General features: G+C 36.8%; 1 protein-coding gene across 1 annotated transcript in view; it reads right to left on the reverse strand.

Moving 5' to 3' along the window:
- LOC131070149 (kinesin-like protein KIN-7D, mitochondrial) overlaps nt 1-22,946 on the reverse strand; it is an 81,865-nt gene that overhangs the window by 47,582 nt on the left and 11,337 nt on the right. The window contains exons 3-4 of the mRNA XM_058005692.2: nt 20,748-20,837; nt 3,067-3,119 (exon numbers count right to left, since the gene is read on the reverse strand). Of these exons, the coding sequence (XP_057861675.1) occupies nt 3,067-3,119; nt 20,748-20,837 (143 nt within the window). The remainder of the gene's footprint in view (nt 1-3,066; nt 3,120-20,747; nt 20,838-22,946) is intronic.

The following is a 22,946-nucleotide window of genomic DNA, read 5'->3' on the forward strand; positions in this document are numbered from 1 at the left end:
ATCTCCAAAAATCCATAATCAGCCCAAACCTCCAAAATTCCAAGAACCTTTCAAATCTCCAAAAATCCATGATCAAGTCAAAGTCCCGACATTCCTTAAACAAACTAAAGTTTTGAAAATCCAAAAGAACCTTAAATTTTTTTAATTCTAAGAAAGGCTCAAAGTTCCAAAAATCCAAGGATGGGCTAAATATCCAAAAGTCCATAAAATACTTGATTTAATCAACCTATAGGGGCTTTTAGCATGTGATTCGATGATGATTCTCGCTCATGATGTGAACTTGAAAATTTTTGCAATTCTTCTAGTATTAGAGAAGTAATTCTTATATTAACTTAGGTTGTTTCACTGTTTCAAATTAATTAAGTGCAGCCTGTCAGAGCTGAAAATTTGTCAAGGGTTGCAAAGATGAAATATGATTTCAATGGCATTCTTCTAGAATCAAAGATCTCATCACGTTGGAGGATGGTTGGGAACACCAAATTTGGGCACGCTGACATGCAAGGTTTCAAGGATTTCTAATAGTAATACATGCTTTCAAGGAATCCAAGCTAGAGTAGGACAAAACTTTTAAGGAATCTACTACTAAGTTGCATCCATAAAATACAAGATATGAGTTGCACCCATGCCACCGAAGAAGGATCTCAAAAATGCTATCTCAAGATTCCTAGCATATGTTGCAAAGGAGAGAAATATTGGGCATTGGGTTTTGGAAGAAATTTGCTATAATCTAGGCATCTAACCAACTTTAAATAGAAAATTGCAACACCTCCTTCCTATTTTGTCTTCTTCCTCATGGGAATTTGTGCCAAAAATTGCATTTTGTCTTTTCCCTTATTGGGATCCATGCCAGTTTTGTCTTTTTTGGCTATTGTAACAAACTACATTTTAAAAAATCCTAAACCGCCCTAGGGTTTTGCATCAAAATTTGGTCATTGGTAAAATTAAATTTTGGCCCTTGAAAGGATTAAGGCTAAGCCCTCCATTTGAAAAGTGAAATCTATAAAAGGCTTCCATTTCAAAAGTGAAATCTATAAAAGGCCTTGGCCTCTCTCATTGTAAAGAGGAACTAGAAATTGTTGCCAAAATACTGCAAGAATTAATACAGAAATTCATTGTTGTTGATAAATATTTGTGTTAAGTTTGAATGTTAGCATGGTTTCATGCTTCTCAAAATCATTTTAAGTTCAGTTGTATGAAGATTTGTTGAGATTGATACCTGATGAAGTTCCAGGTTCATACCATCTGGTGCTTGATGATTGTAAGTTTCAATGTATGGTTAGTCTGAACCCTTTATTTATGTAAGTTCAATCCTTAGTTGTTTACTAATTTGCAGTATTGCATGGTTTTAGTGAATGACTTGTGGTCTGAAAATTTGAAGCACTCCTCTGAAGATTGCATCTATTTTGTTGAAGCTGTGATTTAATCTAGTGAAGCAAAATATGATTAACATTTTGGAACTTATCTACTAGTATCAAAAATATTTCATTTAGGATTTTAGTTTAGCTTTCTAAACCCTACTCTTTTGAAGTTTATTTGGGAATGAATTTAAGTAAATTCAAAGGCATCCACTCTTAATGCTAAATCAGATGATATTGAGATTTTAGATCTGAGGAATCTCTGAGAAATCTTGCAGGAACAGAATTCCAGCTTGTTAGTGTAAGGCCCCATGTGAAACCAGAAAAATTACATACATTCAATGGCTTATCTGAAGCACAGTCAAGACCTGACTACCACAACCTTGGGGTGATAATATTTGAGTCATCAAATAGGATTTCCTTTCAGGAGAGAATAGGATACTTAGTGTATTTTATTCTGTGTTGGAGGGTGCAAAAACACCCCTCAACACTAGACTTCCAAAGATATGGTTATTTGTTTTTGACATATTATACATTTCTTTCTTTCTTTTTTTATCCTATAAGTTATAGGAAGGCTCATCTAGTGATTTTTCCATATCTTTTTTGAAGCCATATCCCTCAAGAAAAGATCGCATTCCTAATTGCCTTGCTTCCTTAATGAAATGGGGATTCTAGAATAGATTCCTCTTCTAATTCCATTTTACTTGATTTCCTTGTATCCAATGTTTCTTCGTTGTTGGTTCTTGTTTCCCCCTTTTGCAGCCATTTTTATTTCTTTAGCTATCCTACATTTTTTATCTAGTGAATCCTTCTTCATCTTCTTTGGCTTCTTGATATATCTTCTTTTGCATGTAGCCCTTATGACTAGATGGGCATTCTCTAATCAAATGACCATATTTGTCATAGACTATGCATCTAAATGATATTTTTCATAGTCAAGACTCTACTCCCATTCCAACTCCCCTACTTTCAAAATGACATTCTATGCCAAAGGCTTTGAAAGATCTAGCTTAACAAGATAAACCTTTCTGACTTAAGGGTCTTTAAGTGTCAATCACTTTTCCTAACAAGTCACCAATTATAACAAAAGCATATTTTGACCACAATTCTTGGAGCAGACATACAAGGTATATCAAGATATCGTATTTCTCTACAACTCAATATGCTTCTTGTCATTATCAACTTATATCTAATATGTTGTTGTACTCCCAGGTAGATGGAAAATTCAGAAAACTTCTCAAAATAGTATACAAAAGAAAACTCCCAACTTGAAAATTTTGAAAGGGATGTGCGTTAGAGGATAACTTGAGTCCATATGCATATGGTATTGCCCACCAATTTTCCTCTAGCCACTGACAACTAATATTCCCTTAATTTTAGAGAGAACGTCAACATAGGAATCAGCTATGCATACAACCTCACACATACAACCTGAAAAAACCATTGATAATAGGTGGCTTACAATTTGTAGTTCTATTGTTCAATGTCTTTGTGTAATTTATTATTCATTATAATTTTGTGAATAACTATGATATATTTGGGATTTCTATTCAAATGCAAGTTTTGTAAATATTTGCAATAATAAGCACAAAGTGTAATCATGTCCAATTGTCTTTAGGATACATATATCAGAAGCTCATATCACATAACCACCAATATAGAGAAAGCATGAAACTCAAAATAAACAAACTACTATGCAAAAATAACTCACATGCATAGTGTGTGTTTTTCCACTGCTAGTAACACCATAGGCAAAAACAGTCCCTGCAAAGTCACAATTCATTTTTATATATTCCACATGAAGCTAGAGATCATATCACGTAAATTGGAAATAGGCTAATATACTAGACATAGAAATACAACATAACATATAAAGAAAATATAAGGGCATTTAGTATCACATATGTTAACAACACATACTTAGATATTGATAAATAGCAAGTGGCAAGTGTTACCATAATAATTGCGCTTTACTGCAAACACTTATCTACTCATCTCTCCAAGCATCTTTCCCTTGGAACAATAAAACCATCTAACTAACATCCAAGAAAGAAAATGTCTATGAATGTGAATTATATATACATATCTATATAAGTTGTACATGTAGAAATATATTAATTTTATTATATATAGAAAACATACCAAAAGAGTTTTGTAGTGTGATGGGTATGGCTTGCACTTTACAAGAATCAAAGGATTGCAGTATTCCAAGCAACATCAATAATGTTGGCAATGGGTTCAGTGAGGAGGATGCAACTAGATAATGAATGGTTCCCATGCCTCAATTATGTGTCAAAGCCCTATCAAAATGTGATATAGGCCAGGAAAAAAGGGAAATGAGTTGCAAACATGGATGGCTAGATCAGTCACTCTGATCATGCCAACAAAGACAATGTTGATGCTCAATCTAGACCTAGAAAGGTAGCATGTAGGCTTCTACATGATTTCTTATCCTCAAAATCAGTAATCTCCTTTGTTGTCTGTGATCTTCAAACGACTACCACTAAGAATTCTATAGTAGGAGTTGTTTTTTCTAAAGAGAGACTTCTTGAAGTGATCAATCAAGGGAATACTAGGGTGCAAAAATAATTTGTTGCTCCTTGCAACAAATGGATTTGTTTAACAGGCAACTAGCATATATGGCATATGCACTACAAGAATGCAAGCAATTCTTTAAATTCCTACAATAATTTCTACTTAGCTCAAACATCTAAGACTAAAAGAAAGCCTACTCGTATTGGTAAAATCTTTGGATTAATAGATTAGTTCCAAATGCTCAATGGAAGAGCCTATGGATCCCTTTTGATTTTTAGGCTTCTTCTTGGGAGATGTTCCCCTTTAGTGGAAACTTTGCCATCAAATGTTTTGCTCCCAAATGATTACATGGTGGATAAGTTCATACAAAATGAATAATTTTTTTTGGTGGGTAAATTTATGGGAAGAAATCAGGTTGAAGCTAAACTCGCCAAGTGGATAGAATTTTTGTGGTTGAATATAGAGTTACCCTCTATTCCCTATCTTTCAAAGGGATTCTTTCTTCTTTCTTTCCGATATTTTAAGGATCAATAGTTTGGTTGGAGCAATTGTCCATGATTTTATGATAGATCTAGCTTCTTTCTATATTTGTAGCAATTTTTGACCTAAATCATGTCCCTTTCTTGAAGGTTCCCTTTTGGATCTACTTCTACAAAATTCCATTAGTTTGTAGATCAAAAAAAAATTGTTTTCCAGCAAGGCGAGAAGATTGATGTTTTATGAATCAAAATGTTATTTTCAACAAGTTTGGTAAAGACAATGTATATGTGGACCTATCCAGCCCAATAACTTGCACTCTTAGTATCCCATCCTCTTTGAACCAAGTTACGATATGTGGATTAGGAAGGAATGTCAATTAGATGTCTCAGATGGAATCAAATTGGACATAAAAGCATTCACTACATTTCTTCATAGAGGGGTCTTTAGCAAGATTGTGCGTTGTTGTAGAAATGGATTCTATCAAACAAGAAACTCTTGATAAGGATATTTTGTGCAAGGATCACGATTAATTCCTAGTTGGAAGACAAGAGTGTAATGTCCCCATTTTCGTGAACATCAGAGTTTAAGGGATTAGCCTATTACTTGGACTCTCGTAAGCTAATAGGTTTGTATAGAGAGTCTCAATGGCATATATGGAGATTGTTGTCACTCCATGTCTTCAATTCAGTCTTAGGTTCAGTTCCAGGCCTTTGTATATCAGTGTTTGAGCTTAGTTGAAGAACTTACTATTTATAGTAAGTCAATCTGACAATGAAGCTTATTTTAGTCAAGGCACCTGGACACATGGGGGTTATACAATGTTGACCCTAGCTTCAGACAGCTCGTCAAAAGACTGAATATTGAGGGAGATATTAACATTTTAGTGGTTAAGTTATTTAATTAACTTATATGGATATTATAAAGTCATAAAGTGACTTTATAAATCACTTAAATGAAAAAGCTTGCCCAAATTCATTTTATAACTATGTAAAGTAATTAAAAGACATTTAATGTATTTTAAAAGGCAATTGGGCGTACTTTCTTAGAATTCATGCCATTTGGGGTTATAAGGGAAAAAAGCAATTCAACCTCAATTCATTATTGATTATTTGACATTGCTTGTTATTTTGCTCTATGGAATTCTTTGACAAGGGTTTCAAAGGTTTGACCATTGGAGGACGAAAATTTTTCGTGGATCTATGATTGTGAGGCTATGAAAGATCAGTTGAATTATTGCAATTGTGAAGGCTTCATTCAAGAGTCTTATTGTGCTTCAACGGAGATTCTTTTATTCAAATATTGCAGATTTTTCAATAAGGAAAGGGCAAATTTAGGTTAGACACCCCAATTAGCAGCATATTTCAATCCAATTAGCAACCATACATTTCTCCTTGCTGGCCATACAAATCAGACTTGGCACGTGGGGTTCAGAAAGAGGGCGTTTTGCTTGGGAGGCTGGAATGCCTAGCTAATTTGCAGTTTAGTTCCTCCATTCCCAATGTCCAACATTATCAAGAGCTTTCATCTATTTTCTGGCCTGAAGAATTCATATTCTAGACTTGTATACTCATTTTGGTCAGTTTCCTAGTTTTGGCTGGCAAACTCTAGAATTCTTTATTTAAAATAAGTTGAGGACCTACGGGTATACAATTAGCATTAGAATTATTTTTAGTAGTTATTCTATTCATAATACAGTTGCAGTTGCTCTCAATTTCGTTTCAATTCAGTTTTATGTTCATTTCTTGTCTGGCAAACTTGCTATTTTTTACCTTAAATTATCCAAAACTATTGAAAAATACAAAAACAAATCAGAATTAGCATTTCAGAGAAGTTAGAACCAGCAAGGTTCTTACAGTGGTGTCAAAGCTCTGATCCTACCTTCCTGGAGGGTTAGAAGTTCTTATGCATCAACATTAGTTTGGGCCTCACAGGTTTTATACACGCAAGAGACCTGGTTTACAAGGAAACCAGAATCAATTTGAAGAGATACCATTGGGAATCATTGAGCTCACACAGTTGACATTTGAGTGACCAGCACTCTTGCATTGTTTCAGTCATGGGAAAGATGAAGTCCATTGAGGAACTTATGGTAGAATTCATGCAAGCTTTTCAAAACTATGATAAGAATATAACAAGGCTTCTACAACATCCGGAGATATTGGATTCTTTGTTTGCAAAAGAAAGGAAAACACATGCTAATGCAAATGATTTTACCAATACAAAACATGCATTAGGGAAGGAGGAAGTCCTTGGAGATGTTGAAAACATGACACAAAGGTATGACAATAATTCTGTTTTTTGCAATTGCAGCCAAACTATTGAGCATAATCATGATGTAGATGTGATGGTACATGAGGAAAATGATGAGGAAGGATCTACAAATATTGGCACGCAAATTGGAAGTGTCAAAGTTGAAGAATGTGCAGAAAATATAAGTCCTGATAATTCTGATTTTATGAACAGCAGTCCATTACCTTCACAAAATCACAAGGTGACAAATAAATCACATGAAGATGACCATGCTATGGAGTCTCCTAACATTAGCATTGAAGTTTTGCATGTTGAACGTGAAGGTTGTATTGTGGATTCAAGCCACAAACAGTCTGATGTTGTATATCAGACCTTAGAAAACGAGCTAGAAGGTTCATATGTTGACATGGAAATGGAAGTGTGTGAAGATACTATCATATCAGCAGCTTCTACCTTGCCAGTTAAGCCATTTGATGAGGTACTTGTTGACGTGTTTTTTATGACCGCATCTAACACAGAATAAAATTGCCTAACGGTCACTTCACTCTCTCTTGATCAAAGTGCGATTGTATGCTAAGATTGCAAGAAGTTCAAACAATCGACTCCAAGGTTCCTTCAATGTGTGGACGTGACTCAGTTGGCTGATGTGTTTGTTGGTAATCCAAGGGGCCTTACGTTTGCATCATTCTTTTACTTCTTTGTTGTGGCTAGAACTCCATCATCGGATATGGCAATTCTGCGATGTTGCTGCTTCGAACGGACTAAAATGAACTGAAAGTAAAGGGGAAAGGGTTAGAAGGATCTAAATCTACTCCTAAGGGCAGTGATAACAATGAATAGTGCTCTGGTGGACAAATTTCAAATAAACCAAGCTCTGCTTCGCCAAATTCAACTACAACTCCGCAAGAACCGGTGCAATCTTCTGAGGATATTGAAGGATTTTCAAATCGAGAAAGTGCATTTGAATACCCAAAACGACGCAATCCAAACGACTGTCCACAACCAAACTTAGCACAAGTTTAGTGGCTCAGGCTAACTTTACACTGCAACTTACAATCAGCAAGATACAAAAAGTATGAACCATGGAAATTCATCAGACACCATTACATTCTCCATTGAAATCAAAGCACTTTACTACTTCTAATCTAAGTGAGGAAGGTGAAACCATGCAAGTTTTGAAAAAATAACTCAAGTGGACACCATCAGAGAACAATTTTTCACTATTATTTTCTCAAAAACTTATCGCAACAATTTCATACAAAGCTCCCTCCTTTTCAAATGAGGGGGGTCACCCCTTATATAGGCTTCAAGCCCTGGCTACATGCAAAACCCTAATTAGGGTTTGCCCAAAAGATTCTCCACACATGATGCAACAAGGTGGGGATCGGCAATTAATAACCCATCATGCCCATATACAATTAATTCAAAAGTACCCAAAATAGCATCCATTGCGCATTAAATGCACCACCTCCTTCAAATTCGCCCAACATGCGTTGAATATTCATCCATGCAAAAATCACCCCATTATGTCATAAATGCTCCATCATTTCCACATGCGACGGCTGCATGCAAAAAGGAATCTGCCATAAATTCAACATGCAATGACCAGGTTGCCATCTGGTCAAATATTCCGACAATGAATGCGCCACCGTACTACCATGCGTTCAATAGATCCTCGCCATGCAAATGGACTCTGCCATCGTATATCCGCTCCTGCACATCTGGAATTGTTGGAGAGGGAAAATTTGATTCGGGAAGAATTTTCTTGAAGTCTCCTCAACCTTCCTTGCTTGAAGAAAGGTTTTTCATCAATTCTGCACATTTCCTACTTTTTAGGAAAATTTCCAAATTAGGGTTCCACGGTCTAGGAGAGAGAAAATTCTCCTACGAATCCAAATGTGTAAAAAATTTTGAAATTTGGATGTGATTTGATGCACGAGAATGGATTTTTCAAGTTTTTCCCTAGGGGGAAATTTCTTGTTCAGTTCATCCCCGATTCCTTCCTTGCCTTAGAAATTTTATGTTCAATTCATCCTTGGGTGTACTTCTTCCTTGCTTGGAATTTTGTTCCGAAGGAAGGAATTTCCAATACTTAGCCAAATTTTCACATTTCCAAGAATTCCGTCGTGAAGGAAGGAATTTCCAACACTTAGCCAAATTTTCACCTTTCTCAGGAACTCTATCATGAAGGAAGGAATTTCCAACACTTGGTCAATTTTTCACCTTTCCTAGAATTATGTCTGGAAGGAAGGAATTTCCATTACTTTGTGAATTGTCCATGTCTCCTTTTCAACGCCCCTATTTTTAGGGATCCTCCTAAAATTTAGGAGTCAGTTCATTGGATGGAGAATTCTGCCACGATTCCAAATGGGAATTTTGTTTTTTTTCCTCCTTGACTCCTTGGATTCCATGCCTTAGGCAAAATTTCATTTTTTTTTGCTCAGGTGAAATTTTCATTACGCCTATGGATTCATGGATTTTCTCCCTGTGAATGCCTTCCTGGTTTCAGCGCTCCAGCCCAGATCTAGGCGCATTTTCAACATGTCCATGGAGAGGTGGATTTTTCCACTTGTGAATTCATTCTTGGTTTCACCGCCCCAGCCCTGACTTGGGCGCATTTTCAACATGTCCATGGAGAGGTGGATTTTTCCACTTGTGAATTCATTCTTGGTTTCAACGCCCTAGCCCTGACTTGGGCGCATTTTCAACATGTCCATGGAGAGGTGGATTTTTCCACTTGTGAATTCATTCTTGGTTTCAGGGCCCCAGCCCTGACTTGGGCGCATTTTCACTCTGTCCATGGACACATGGAATTTTTTCACAAGTTCCAAGCTCTTCGTCAGGATATAGATATGAAATATAACATTTAAGTATAAGTGGCATCTTCAATATGTCTTTTTCCTTTCTCATACTTTAAGTTATATTGAAGATGCCACTTATACTTTAAGTTATATTTCATATATATTGTCAGGATGTTTGAGAGTGATTTCAGGTCCATAGGAATCATAATGCAAATTCTGGATTTTGGAAGATCTTCCAAATTTCCAGACTTAGTCAAATTTCAGGCCATTTTTGGATCAAGATGACATTGGTGGATTGATGTGAATTTCTGGTCTTGGATGATTTTGCATGCTTTCCTCTCCTGGAATAGGAGTTCCAAACTTAACCATTTTTTGACCCAAATTGTCTGCCTTCTGACTCTTCCGGATTTAGAAATGGTCTTTAGGAACGTTCAGTCTTCAACACCTTCAAAGATATTCAGCTTTCAGTGTTTTCCTGTGAAGATCCTGCCAAAAATAGATTTTCCCAAATAGTAAGTGTTTCAAAATGTCAAGGTTTGGGCAAAATAGGTCAGAAAAGCACTTACTAAAAATAGAAACTTACTAAAAATAGAACTTACTAAAAATAGTAAGTTTAATTTTTGGCAAAATTAGACCAATCCGGGACTCAATAAAATCCCTAAAAAATAAGAACTTTCTAAAAATAGAAAGTTGCTCCGTTTTGGCTCAAATTTTACTAGGAGGTTCCTTGAAGGGTCCTAATTCCAGTTGGATGTTCAATTTTTCCAAAACCCTAACAGAAAGCCCTAAAATCTAGTACAAAAGGCAAAAACCCTAAAATTCACAAAATGAGTCCTAGACTTAGCCGAATTCGCTCAAACAAAAAGTAGATTTAATCAATATGACCCCCAAACACTTGCAAAGCAAAGAGACTGACGAGACTGCTGCGAAAAGACCACAAAAACGCAAGCCAAAAAACCAGGAGGGCCTAAAAAGAAGAGGGTCCCCATTTGCAATGGGGCGATGTGTGAAAACGTCACAACAGTACTTAGAGCAGTACCTTGGATGTTGACGTGTATATTGATGATAGCACACAAGTTGCTGCTAATCATGAGGTGAGTGATGTGGATACAGCCTCATATCACAGTGTAGATTTTGGGTCAAAACACTTGCATGGGAGTCATTGGTTTCAGAGTCCTCATCATTTGGTTGGGCAACTTAAGGTTAATGATGGCATGATTGCCACAACCTTAGAGCACTTTGATGTTGCTCGTCAGATGTTGGCTATGTTTGGTTGGGGTACTCCTCTGTTAGATGAGCACAGTGATAATGACCTTTCCCTTGCAGAGTTCCATTCACTACGAGAAGCCATTGGGATAATAAAGCATAATTACTTGCAGCTACTTGCTGATAGGGACTTTCTTCTCGAGTGGGATTGTATTTGCTACGAAGCACTGAAGGGGAAGGAAGAGGAGGTTGACGAGCTCACTCATGAGCTTGAGGTGACTACGGACTCATTGGAGAGCACCCAGTTGGCCCTTCAAGAGTCACAGTCACGGTTAGAGGAGTTTACCGTGGAGTTGAGCCGAGCACAATCTTCACCATCTGCAATTACAGTACAGTTTCCTACAGTGACAGTTCGCGATGATTTGATATCCACGGGTTGTAGTGGGGATGTGGCTACATCCATCACCGATACATGTGCAGTAGTTTCAAATGGGATGAGTATTTTAGTTGAGAGCAACAAAGAACCACATGTTGCATTAGGTTCTCCCGAGGTTAGTACTATGACAGATGATGTTGGTCAGATTGTTGATAGCTCTTGTGTGGCAGTGGTGGATTTTCCTGAGAATTATGTTGTAGTTCACGATGTTACTCCATCATCTTCACAGGGGACTCGCAAAGTGTCATCTGGTTGGGAGTATGGTTCTCATGTAGATTTGTTTCCCTCTCTTGGAAGCAAATTTGTTACTTCATCCCATTCAGCTGATTCTGGACGCTAGCTTGTTATGTCGCAGAGTCGGTGTGATCAGCTTAAGGTTGCAGAAGAAAAGGTTGATTCTACCTCATATTGTTTTTACTGCACAGATTCGTTTATTGAGTACCTGCTTGAAAGTCTAGAGTTTTAGGAGGGACCGTTTGGAGTCACTAAGGATACTCCCATCTGAGGTTCATGCCGCATTCGACATTTGGTGGAAGCGATTGTAGATACTCTAACTACAATGCTTCCTCATAGAGATTTTGTGGTTCGGATTGCAAAGAGGGTTACCAGAGCCCCTGCCCAATCAGCTATTCGAGGTCAAAGATTGGAGCCATCTCCTAATTCCAGAGTTGTCAATGATGAGCCATTGACAGAGGTTGGAGCTTTCTATCGTAACTACACGGTGAGGAGTGCTCATCATTTTTCTTTTGATCCATATGTGGAGGACTTGATGATGCATCAATGTGGATTGGCTCCGGTATTATACCATCCTTGGTGGGATGGGTATTCACCATCTTCAGTAGATGGAATCAACAGTTGCAAGTTGGTGGGGGACTACTTGCAAAGTCAGCACATCCATGGCAATTTAGCAGTGGATGGAGATAGTGGTTATGATACAGACACCTTCAGGAGTTCTTATCTCCACAGTACGGATGGATGTGAGTCTTGGTTGCATTGGGACACAAGTGGCGACAGGGTTAGAATTGCAGTTTGGGTGGGTCCTATTGGTTGGCTTCACCACTTCTGGTATGGTGAAGTTGGGATTAGTGTTGAGGAGCAGAAGTCTAAGGATGTTCATTGTGGCAGTCTTCCATTCAAGATTTGGGACCCTGGCATTCAACCGAGCATTGATTATGGATTCTGGGATTCTTTGGGTACATCGGGATTCCAAACAGGGTTTACAGTTGAGCATTGCAGCATGTTCAGTAACTGAGAGTATACCAGTTCATTCTTGTGCGCAGGGGTTGGGTAGTCAGCATGATGTTTGTCCTTGCGCAGTTGTGTTTATGTTGGTGCCACAGGGGTCGGTTGGAGATGTGTGGGACATTTCACAGTTCATCTTTTGGACCTTTGGTGGAGTGGAGTTGCTTCGTAGTAGAGATTGCTTGAGGACAAGCAATTTCAGGGAGGGTGGACTGTAATCTCCCCGTTTTCGTGAGCATCAAAGTTTAAGGGATTAGCCTATTACTTGGACTCTCGTAGGCTAATATTTTTGTATAGAGAATCTCAGTGTCAGTTAATGGAGATTGTTATCACTCCATGTCTTCAGATCAGTCTCGGGTTCAATTCTAGGACTTTGTATATCAGTGTTTGAGCTTAGTTGATGAACTTACTATTTATAGTAAGCCAATATGGCAATGAAGCTATTTTTAGTCAGGGCACCTGGACACATGGGGGTTATACAATGTTGACCCCAACTTCAAACGGCTCATCAAAAGACTGAATATTGAGGGAGATATCAATATTTTAGTGGTTAAGTTATTTAATTAACTTATATGGATATTATAAAGTCATAAAGTGATATAAATTTTAAAAAAGCCAATTAAATATTAAGAGCATATGCCTAGTTTACTACCTAAGGCTAAGAGCATATGCTTTAAGAAGGAATCTACAAATGTCACAAGGAATTAGCTTCAAGAAGCTAATATGCAAGAGATTGTGGCTCAATGGGCAAAGGATTTCTTGCTTCAGGATTTCCTATGACATCAAGACATTTTGGATTGCTTGAAGAGCATAACATCTATGGGTAGAAAGGTGTCAAGCAAAACTCCTACAAACTGAAGGGGGTGCAAGATGAAAGAGAAAAAAACTTTTGCCAAAGGCTCGTGAAATGATAATGAAGGTGCTCAGTGGATGATAAAAGGCATCCTCGTATGCAAGAGCAAGAGGGCAATCATTGCTAATGTGTGATTATTTACTTATTTGCACTAAATTATCTTTTTGTCTATTTGTATATGTTTTGGTAATTGAGTTGTGCTTTTGGGTAGTGTTTCTCTAGTTTTGGCTTGTTTTAGGGATGGTTCTAAGTTCACCTCTATGCTTCATTGGATTATATATTGTACTTGTATTTTTGCTTATTTTGTATGGGTAAGCGGCCCAATAGATCCATTTCTAATTAATCTTTAAGAAAAACCATATCAAAAGAGCTCCCCCATTGAAGAGGTAATGGAAAGGACAAATGAGCATAAAAATAGCAAAGGCTGTCCTTCTAAATCGGGTTATCTAAAACCAAATTTTGATGGAGCAGCAAAGGGCAAACCAAGATCAGTAGGAGCAGGGGTTGTTTTATTGATAAAAATTACAAGTTTGTGTTGTGACCATTTCACACATCGCCCCATTAAAATGGGGACCCCTCTTTTTGCTCGTTCTTCTCTCTGCTTTTTAGGATTTTGGTTTATTATGTCAGTTGTCTGGACTAGGGTCAAGCCTTAGGGTTTCCGTATTATGTGATTTCAGGCCAGAGTCCAGTCCACCTTGAGAGCTTTTGAGCTTCCTCCCGTAGGATGCAGTTTTGAGATGAGGTAAATTCGTCAGGTGGTCAAGTGAATCTATTTGGTTTCAGTCGGAATTTTGAATGCAAAGTCCAATTTTTGCCTAAGTGTTAAATGATGGATTATGGAATTTTGTCTGATTGAATGATTTTGACCAAATTTTGAAAATTTTAATAATTAATCCCGAGTATTGGAAATGGCTTAATTGTACCTTGTCAAGTGATTAAACCCTTAAAACCTTGATATTTTGACCTGTGGAAGCAAAATCGCTCCTGTCCCTCACTGAAGGACCAGAGCTTGTTTTTCAAAATTTTACTATCTTTGCAGGATCAAGACAAATTTCGGATTGGAAGTGATAAAGGGAGGCATGTTCTTTCCGTTGAATATAATTTGAAGAATTTCACAAGCATGGAAATGTGCCAGGAGCAAAAATCGCTCCTGTCCCTCACTGAAGGACCGAAGCTTAAAACCTAAAATTACCTTGTCCTTGCAAGATTTCAACGATTTTGCGATTTGAGGAGAACCAAGGAAGTGCATTTTATCAGTTGAATATAATTTGAAAGCGCAAACATGAGGAAAATTAGACCTAGAAGCAAAATCGCTCCTGTCCCTCAGCCAGGGACCAGGGCGAAATTTGATGTTAGCTCCCGTCCCTCTCCTGGACCAGAGCGAATTTCCTTATAAGGTATGATTTGGACAAAAAATCAAGTAAGCTTTGAGTTTGAGGCAAGTAAAGGTAGCGTAACGGACCCATTGAAGATAATTTGAAGATTGCAAAATGCCAGGTGAACTCCATATTGTCCTAGGCGCTCCTGTCCCTCAGCCAGGGACCAGAGCGATTTCTTACTAAGGAGAATTTCTCACTAAGTTCAAGCGAATTTCATGCCAAGGATGAATGAAAGGATGCACAACGAGTCCATTGAAGACAAATTTGGGAGTTAGCAAAACACAATTGAGCCTACAAGTGCAAGTTCGCTCCTGTCCCTCAGCCAGGGACCAGGGCGAAATGTTAGTTATGTTGCCTTTCTTTCAAGTTTAAGGTCACTCCAAGTCAGGATACAAGGAAGCAATGACGTTTAAGGTGTCTCGACGAAGAATGAAGTTGCAAAGACCGCCAAAGATGAAGGATTTATACTATATGCCCAAATTCGCTCCTATCCTTCGGTCAGGGACCAGAGCGAAATCTCTATAAAGGCTTAAGTTTTGGATGTTAATCGCATTTCATACGATCAAGAAGGACCAAAGGACCTTATTTTCATTGTGAAGGCGATGGCGAGTTGATAGGAACAAGAACGAGCCCAGGACACCAAGGATCGCTCCTGTCCTTCAGGCAAGGACCAGGGCGATATTCACTATATTGGCATTTCTTTCGAAACTACGTCAAGTCAAGGTCGTACAAGGTTGCAAAAGGTTAAAGTGTCCTTGAGAAGATGATATGCAAAGAAACCAAACGTCAAAAGGTGATCAACTTGAACAAAGAGGCAAATTCGCTCCTACCCTTCAGTCAAGGACCAGGGCGATTTTCACTAAATCACTCATTTTCCTTCAAAAATCACGTCAAAGCAAGATTATACAAGGTTGAAAATATCATTTGGAAGATGATGAACGAGAAGTTAAGGTTAAGAAATGACGAGTTTTGGCTAGAACACAGAGTTCGCTCCTGTCCCTCACCAAGGGACCAGGGCGAAAATCTTTCAAACATCAAAGTGCCTTGTTAAGGACGAATAAAGTAAGCGTGGAATGGAGGGATGACGTTGTTGCTTGCCTCATGATGAAGATTGGTGATTGAAGAGACAAAGCTCAAGGAGAAAATGCAAGTTCGCTTCTGTCCCTCACCAAGGGACCACGGCGATATTGACCTTAAGGGGCATTCGTCTACGAAATCAAGTCAATCAAGCACAAGATTCTTGTCAAAAATGCCAGTTTCAATGTGGAGATGGTGGTTTTGAACGTAAAAGGCGAGAGATTCAAGACTAAAGTGCTAATTCGCTCCTGTCCCTCTCCCAGGGACCGGAGCGATATGGTTTGTATTTTACCTCTCCCAAATTTTGGCGCTAATACATTTTTTTTGAATTTTATTAAATGCTAAAAAATCGATAAATTTGAATATTCAATTAATAGCATTTAAAAAATAGCGCATGAGCATTTATTAATTATTTATTGCCTTAAAAAAAAAAAAAATCGAATTAATTAAAAACGAAGGCATTAAATGAATTAATTATTATTTTTAATAAAAATTGGGGCGCTTGGGTTTTATTTGTTTTATTTTACAAAGTCGGCCCTTAATTTTATTTAAAATTTGTTTTTTAAATTGCTTTATTTACAAAGTCGGCCTATGGGGATTGATGAGGTAAGCGCCTATAAAGGGGAGAGGTGATATTGCATTTCAAATCACCATTTTATCATCTTTTCATATGCGATTTTGGAGAATAAAGGAGAAGTGCGAATTTCATTAAGGATACAAGGTGCGAACATCATCAAAAGGAGTGCGAAGTGTGGTTGGAGTTGAGCGAACTTGCCATCAAGACATTGAAGACCCCCCAAAGGTGGCGAAGTTGCTAAGGAGGACATTCGTTTGAGAGAGATTGCGTTGAGGTCATCAAACATTGATTTTTGCCTAGGCGAATTTCTTAATTTTGTATTTTAGAGTTAGCTCTCAAGAGAGGTATGGCGATGTGATCCCTTGTCTTAATTTTGAATTTTGATCGTCATAGCCCTAAATTTTGAATTTTTGAAATTTTGTATTTCAGTAGCTCGATCATATTTAGGAAATGATAACTCAAAGACTTATCATGAAGTTTCCTAAATTCAATCCTTAATCTAATATATAGTTATACATTGCAAAATCTATTACTTATTATGAAATGTTGTGTAGGTATCAAGATGACGACTCCCAGGCTTGAAAGATCTACAAGTCGAAAGACTCTTCTCAAGGAAAATCAAGCCAGATCAAGGACGGTCTCATCAAGGACGATCAAGCAAAGATAAGGGCAACCTCCTCCAGTCTAGTGTTGACAAGGCGACCTCTTCCAATCCAGCATTCCAAGGCGAGGTACATCAATCATCCTGCAAATCAAGGACAGAAGGAGTTAGAACAAGAGTTAATTAAAGATAGCTTCTCAACGACATCAAATTGAATATCTACCAAGCTACAAGTGTCAGACGAGGTGGCATCCTAGTCATCACTCCTCCAATCGGATTGGTCCACCTCAACAATGTCCAGGTTCAATGTACCTAATTCATAGAAGGTGGCACAAACTCCGATGTACCTACCCTAGCTATCCATTGGTGGAAATTTCTAGAGAGGACATGTGTCCAAGCAATACAATTTTATCATTGGTCAAGCATTAAATGTTATGTAATGGTTGTAACAAACCCTAATTAGGGTTTAGGTGTCATAATCTTGGCCATTGATCTTCTTTCGATCTGGACCGTTCATTGTAATTGAGGATGCTATATATACCCTCATTTCTTTTCATTTTGCAATAAATTATAGCTAGAACTAGAAAAATTAGAGATTAAGGAGAAATTAGAGAGATTAGAAGCAAGTTGTTTTTGTAGCAAGATTGAGCTTTGAGAAAGGAATTCAAACAATTGTTGTACATGATGGCTTTGAGATCAATGAAATATTGAAGTTATGGTGTTTGTTGCAATTCTCTTGGTTATCTTCATGGTTGTTCATTTTTCTTGAACCATTCTCAATCAAAGTAGTGTGTTAATTCGAAGGACAAAGTGTTGGACTTGATCTTTGGTAGGATTCGCTTTCCAAACCACTAGCTTCTTGCTGATTGTAGGAACGCCTTGCGTGGTCGACTGGAGATACTTGAATCGCTTAAACCTTCAATCGTTGTTGTATCTTGGATATGTACCTTCATGGTAGTGTCCTTGATCTTTGATGTATTGAAAAATCATTTATTACCTTAGAAGATCGCATCAATTTCAATTGAGTTGTTAATTTATGGCAATATTGAAGTTGGTAGAATCTCACCAAGCCTTGTCCACATTAAGTCATTCTTAGGGTTAGATTAGATTAGACCTCTCGCAAACCCTACTCTTTTGGCATTTTTCGAAAGTTTGTTTAGTTTAGGAAAAATCTTCGGCGACGTAAGGCCCCTTGATGACACAACAATCACAACGACCACTGGTGCTTATCCACACGTAGAGACCCTACTAAAAGAACATTGGAGTCATCCTAACTGATCCTTCTTGCAATATCTTCAGCAGTTAGCGACTTTATTCAAGAGAGGATAAGATGCCTTTGGGTATTTTATTCTGTGTATGATTGTGTACAAAATACACGTCAACAGTTTGTCAAAGTTTGTTCTTTTTGTTAAAGTCAAAAAACAAATAATGAAGTTGAATCTCTTTGATTTTTGGCAAATTGAAAATGGCAAAATTGATGGTATGTAAGATGTTAGAGGTCAAAGGTGACTCACATCTGGTCATTAATGATTGTCTTAAGGGATTAATTAATAGCTAGAGGTTAAATCATGTTTTAGAAGAAATACAAATGCAAAGAAATTGATTTCAAATGATTTTATTTAAGCATTGCTATGGAGAAAATAATAAGTTTGCCAATAAATCTCCTAATATAGGAATTGATCAACTCCCATTTGCAACCAAGGTTTGTATGGAACTTACAAAATGACAATTACAGGACTCTGTTCTTTTAGCAGAAGTGGTTTGATCATCCTCTGAATTCATCAATTGGGTTTCCATAGTTTTAGTAGATTTTATTGTAACAGCTGTGTGGTAATAGTTTTATGATCTAGTGGATTACTATGAAAAAATAGAAGCATGGAAGATTTATTGTTTGCATGAATAGGATCGGTTTACACAAGTGGAAAGTTTTAACAATCTCTTTAATAGTATTTAACAGCAAAGGTGCTTTAAGGAAATGTATTATTTTGCTTGTAAGCCCTCACTTCTTCAATTATAGCTCAAAGAAACATGTTATAATCTATCATTTGGTGATTCAATCCAAATTATGTCTATCCCTCTACTTAGTTTCTTGAAATCATCAAATATCAAAATCAAATAATCCAACAATATAGCAAATAAAATTCTCAATTTATGCCCAACCATGTTAGGTCTATAACTATTTGACTAGATTACTAATTTCCTAATTGAAATATGAGGCAGGTGACGCAAGATGTCCATGGAAGTGAAGTAAATAAGAATCTATTAGATTGAAAAGAAAAGCAATATATGTTGCTTGGAGTATCGAATTTGATTAAGGAATTCCACGCTTAAGTTCTCTATGTCAACTGATTTATCTATTTTGATTTTGAACATAGCATGCCACACCATCTGATCTTTGGAAAAAACACTTACCCTACAGCTTAGTTTCCACTAAAATTAAAACTTAGTTTGAAATTTGTAAAGAGAAGATAAATGATTAATCTAAGTACATGAGCAACTACGATGCATACAGCAAATGGGAATTTCCCTGGTAAAGAAATGTGCCAAAACTTGATCCTGCTCAATATTTCCCTTGCTTTCTTGATTAAAAGCTACCTTTTCTTTTTTCCTAATAAATTTTTTGGGCAAACATCTTACTATAATGGTGCTAATGAAGAATGTGAACTATAAACAATGATATGCAAGGGCAACATCTAAGTTTGAAGGATTGTATCCTAAATTATTCTAGAGATAACCTTGGCTCTTTCATTTTGGATAAGAATAAGATTTATATCTCAAAGGTCAACTTACAAGTTTTCAATCTAATTATTGTAAAACTCATGATCAAAGTAAATATGGGTAGAAAAATGGTGGCTATAAGAGAAATATTTACATTCTTGTAGTAGGGAGTATGATCTTGAATGAAACAAGTGCATGGTCTGCAAGGGGTGGAAGAGATTCCACTTGAAGATAAGAGATTAAAGACCACAATGACTTTTAGTTTAGATATGATCTACCTCACAGTTCCACAAGTATAAGGATAGCAAGTCACTAGCTCCAAAAATACAAGAAATCCCATTGATTTGTGAGATTCACAAAGTTTAATCAAATGTCTCCTATGACATGTAATGGAAAAATTAGTCGATTATTTGCGAATGCCCAACTCTTCACCTATCTGGCATGATCTTAATGGCTATAAGAGAAAATATTTTCATTCCTGTAGTAGAGAGTAAGATCTTGAATGAAACAAGTGCATGGTCTACAAGGGGCGAAAAATATTCCACTTGAAGATAAGAGATTAAAGACCACAATGACTTTTAGTTTAGATATGATCTAAACTCACAGCTCTACAGGTATAAGGATAGCAAGTCACGAGTTCCAAGAATGCAAGAAATCCCATTGATTTGTGAGATTCACAAATTTTAATCATGTCTCCTATGACGTGTAATGGAAAGATTAGTTGATTCCCTGCAAATGCCCAACTCTTCTCCTATCTGGCATGATCTTAATAAATTTCAACTATGAACATTGGGGCCACTTGTGTGTGAATTAAATTCTCCCAAGAGAAGCCCATATTCAAGAACTTAAAGATCACAAGATAAAGATCAACAAATGGGGATTCACCATCAATTTCAACAGTATATGGTGAGTATACTAGAGAGCAGTTACAAGCTGCAATGTAAAATTGGAATGTGAAGCTTCTCTATCCACTAATAGCAGCATATATCTAGCATGGGAGTCAAACTTTTCAACATGAATTTTTGAAACCAGAGCATCTTATAGAAAGCTAGCAACTCCTCCAAAACCTCTAGAAACATGGCAGAGCTGTATCCTATGTTTTGAGAGCTAGTATTTCTTATAGAAAATTCTCATTAAAGGTGTCAGTGACCAATCATCTAACAAAAGATGGGCTTTCTTATCAAGTAAAAAATTGGAATGTCAAAAGAAAGCATCAAAGTTCACATGGACTCACCATTTACACCTTCCATGGCAGCCCTAACAACATGTCGGGCAGCTACATCATACACTCCTTTAGTTGTTGTAGCAGGTCCAAAAACTTTATCTGCAGGTAATATAAAGCAGTTCAATGAGATGTTTATGATGAATAATTCTCAAATCGGAATCTCTACAATGCCACTTTCATTGTGTTCATTTAATCAAGATATTGAATAGATAGAATCTCAAAAAAAATAGAAAAGTTACTTTTCTCCTCATCAAGCAATTTTATGAGATGTTAATTATGTATATTCCTCAAACTGTGATCTCTGGTATAAAATTTTCAGAGTGCTTTTATTTATTCAATATAAAAAATGAATTCAGTCTCAACACAATGGTAAATTACTTACACTTTTATAAACAAAGACTTCAGTGACAGACTATTGCAGACCTGAAAAAATGAACCTTGAGACATAGATAACAGTTATATTTTATCATTGTATATACCACCATCAAATAAGATTCAAATTGATTCTTTAAGAGTGGTTTGTTTGCAGTTCTTTGCTTTGCTAAATGTTTCTGGATTAGACTGAGTATCATGTTTACATTCTGACATTTCAGGTCAAATGTTCCAGCATTGGCTTTGAGGTAGCTTGATGATGGATCGCATACGAGACCCAAAACATCAGGATTTTAACATGTGCACAGTCTGATACAGAAACATTTAGCAGAGGTGCTTTTACGCATGTTCCACCCTTAAAATTTAAAAAGTGGCTTCTAGTTGGTTGATCCCTTGAGATTTGCTGTAAGAATAAAACACAACTTTAGTGCTTAGGAATGGATATGCTGTAATGCTTTCCATTTGGCACATCTGCATGTAAAACAATTTAATATTTTAATGTTGGATGATAACAAGTTCAAATATTACCAAAAAACTGTAAGAATTAGGTTGGCTTCATGGCAAGGACTAGTACAGGTACACCATTTTCAAAATGCGGGCAGCTAGGAGGATACTTGTATAGTTTGTACTTTGTACAGATAAATAAGAATTTTAAAATGTTTGTTGTGCAAATAAGAACTTAAAAATGTGAAATTAAAGAGAACAAGAATACTTAACATTAAAAATTATCTCATTTTTACATACAAAAACGAGCCACATGGTTCAGTGATAGAGTTATTTTTTTCCTGCTGCTTTCTTACAAATCTGTATATGTTTTGCTTCAAATTTTTAATAATATAGCACTTCCTTGTGGAAAAAACAGGATGAGCTGGCACCCAAATAATTTCCCCAGAACTGAGATGTGTATTACTAGCCTTGTCTAAATTGGTTTTGAAATAATGTAAATCTTCTCCCACTGCTTTCTTGTACATACATTGAAATGGCAGTTTTTACCATAGAAGCATTCATCTGCAAAAAATCATAAGTATATGCGAATTACCAGACTTGACAAATGACAGTCAAGTAGATGCGAAGATATTAGATACATGGTTGAAACAAATCTAGGCTAATCTCAATGTCCATAATATAAGTGTAGCATACATGATTTCCTTTGCATGTCTAAAAATGAGTGGACATGCTCTTCTTTGGTAGAAGAGTTACCAAGTTTCCTATGAAAAGAAAAATAAGCTTGTAGTGTACAGTTAGGAAGGTGTAAGAAACTTGATGAGATGGAATTTCTATCCAATATGTTATCAAACTAACCAAAAAATTACACAGCTCTACTTTAGGCAAGTAAGTGGACAAAGTGTACAAGATTACATCGCCTAATTTTGGAATCAAACCATGTTGTTTGGCATGGACTTGGAAGAGGGCATTCTTCCTAAATATGTACGTGAGCTGCATTCTAATCTCAAAAGAAGAGTCACTGCCATCAAACCAGAGGGCATAGATGAAGCATCTAAGTTGGCACATTACATCAAAAAGGAAATGAAAAGAATAAGGATGAATAATCCAAGCAGATGTAACAAGATAAAGATCACCCTAGAATAGAGAAGGTTTAAGAAATGAAAATGGAAAGTGAAGAGAACCAATGTTGCTGTACATCAAAGAAAGGATCCTAAGAACCGTTGTTCTCATTATAATGTGGATGGCCATACTAAAAAACAGGTGTTGGACATTGCATCTTAAGTTGCACTTGAAAAATCCCTCCAAGAAGGACTTCAAGGAAATCGTGGCTACCATGCATGAAGAGGTGGAAACTAAGGCCAGCTCAGACATAGATGAAAAATTGGGATG

The sequence above is a fragment of the Cryptomeria japonica genome, chromosome 1 (assembly GCF_030272615.1).
Source record: "Cryptomeria japonica chromosome 1, Sugi_1.0, whole genome shotgun sequence".
NCBI classification, from domain to species: domain Eukaryota; kingdom Viridiplantae; phylum Streptophyta; class Pinopsida; order Cupressales; family Cupressaceae; genus Cryptomeria; species Cryptomeria japonica.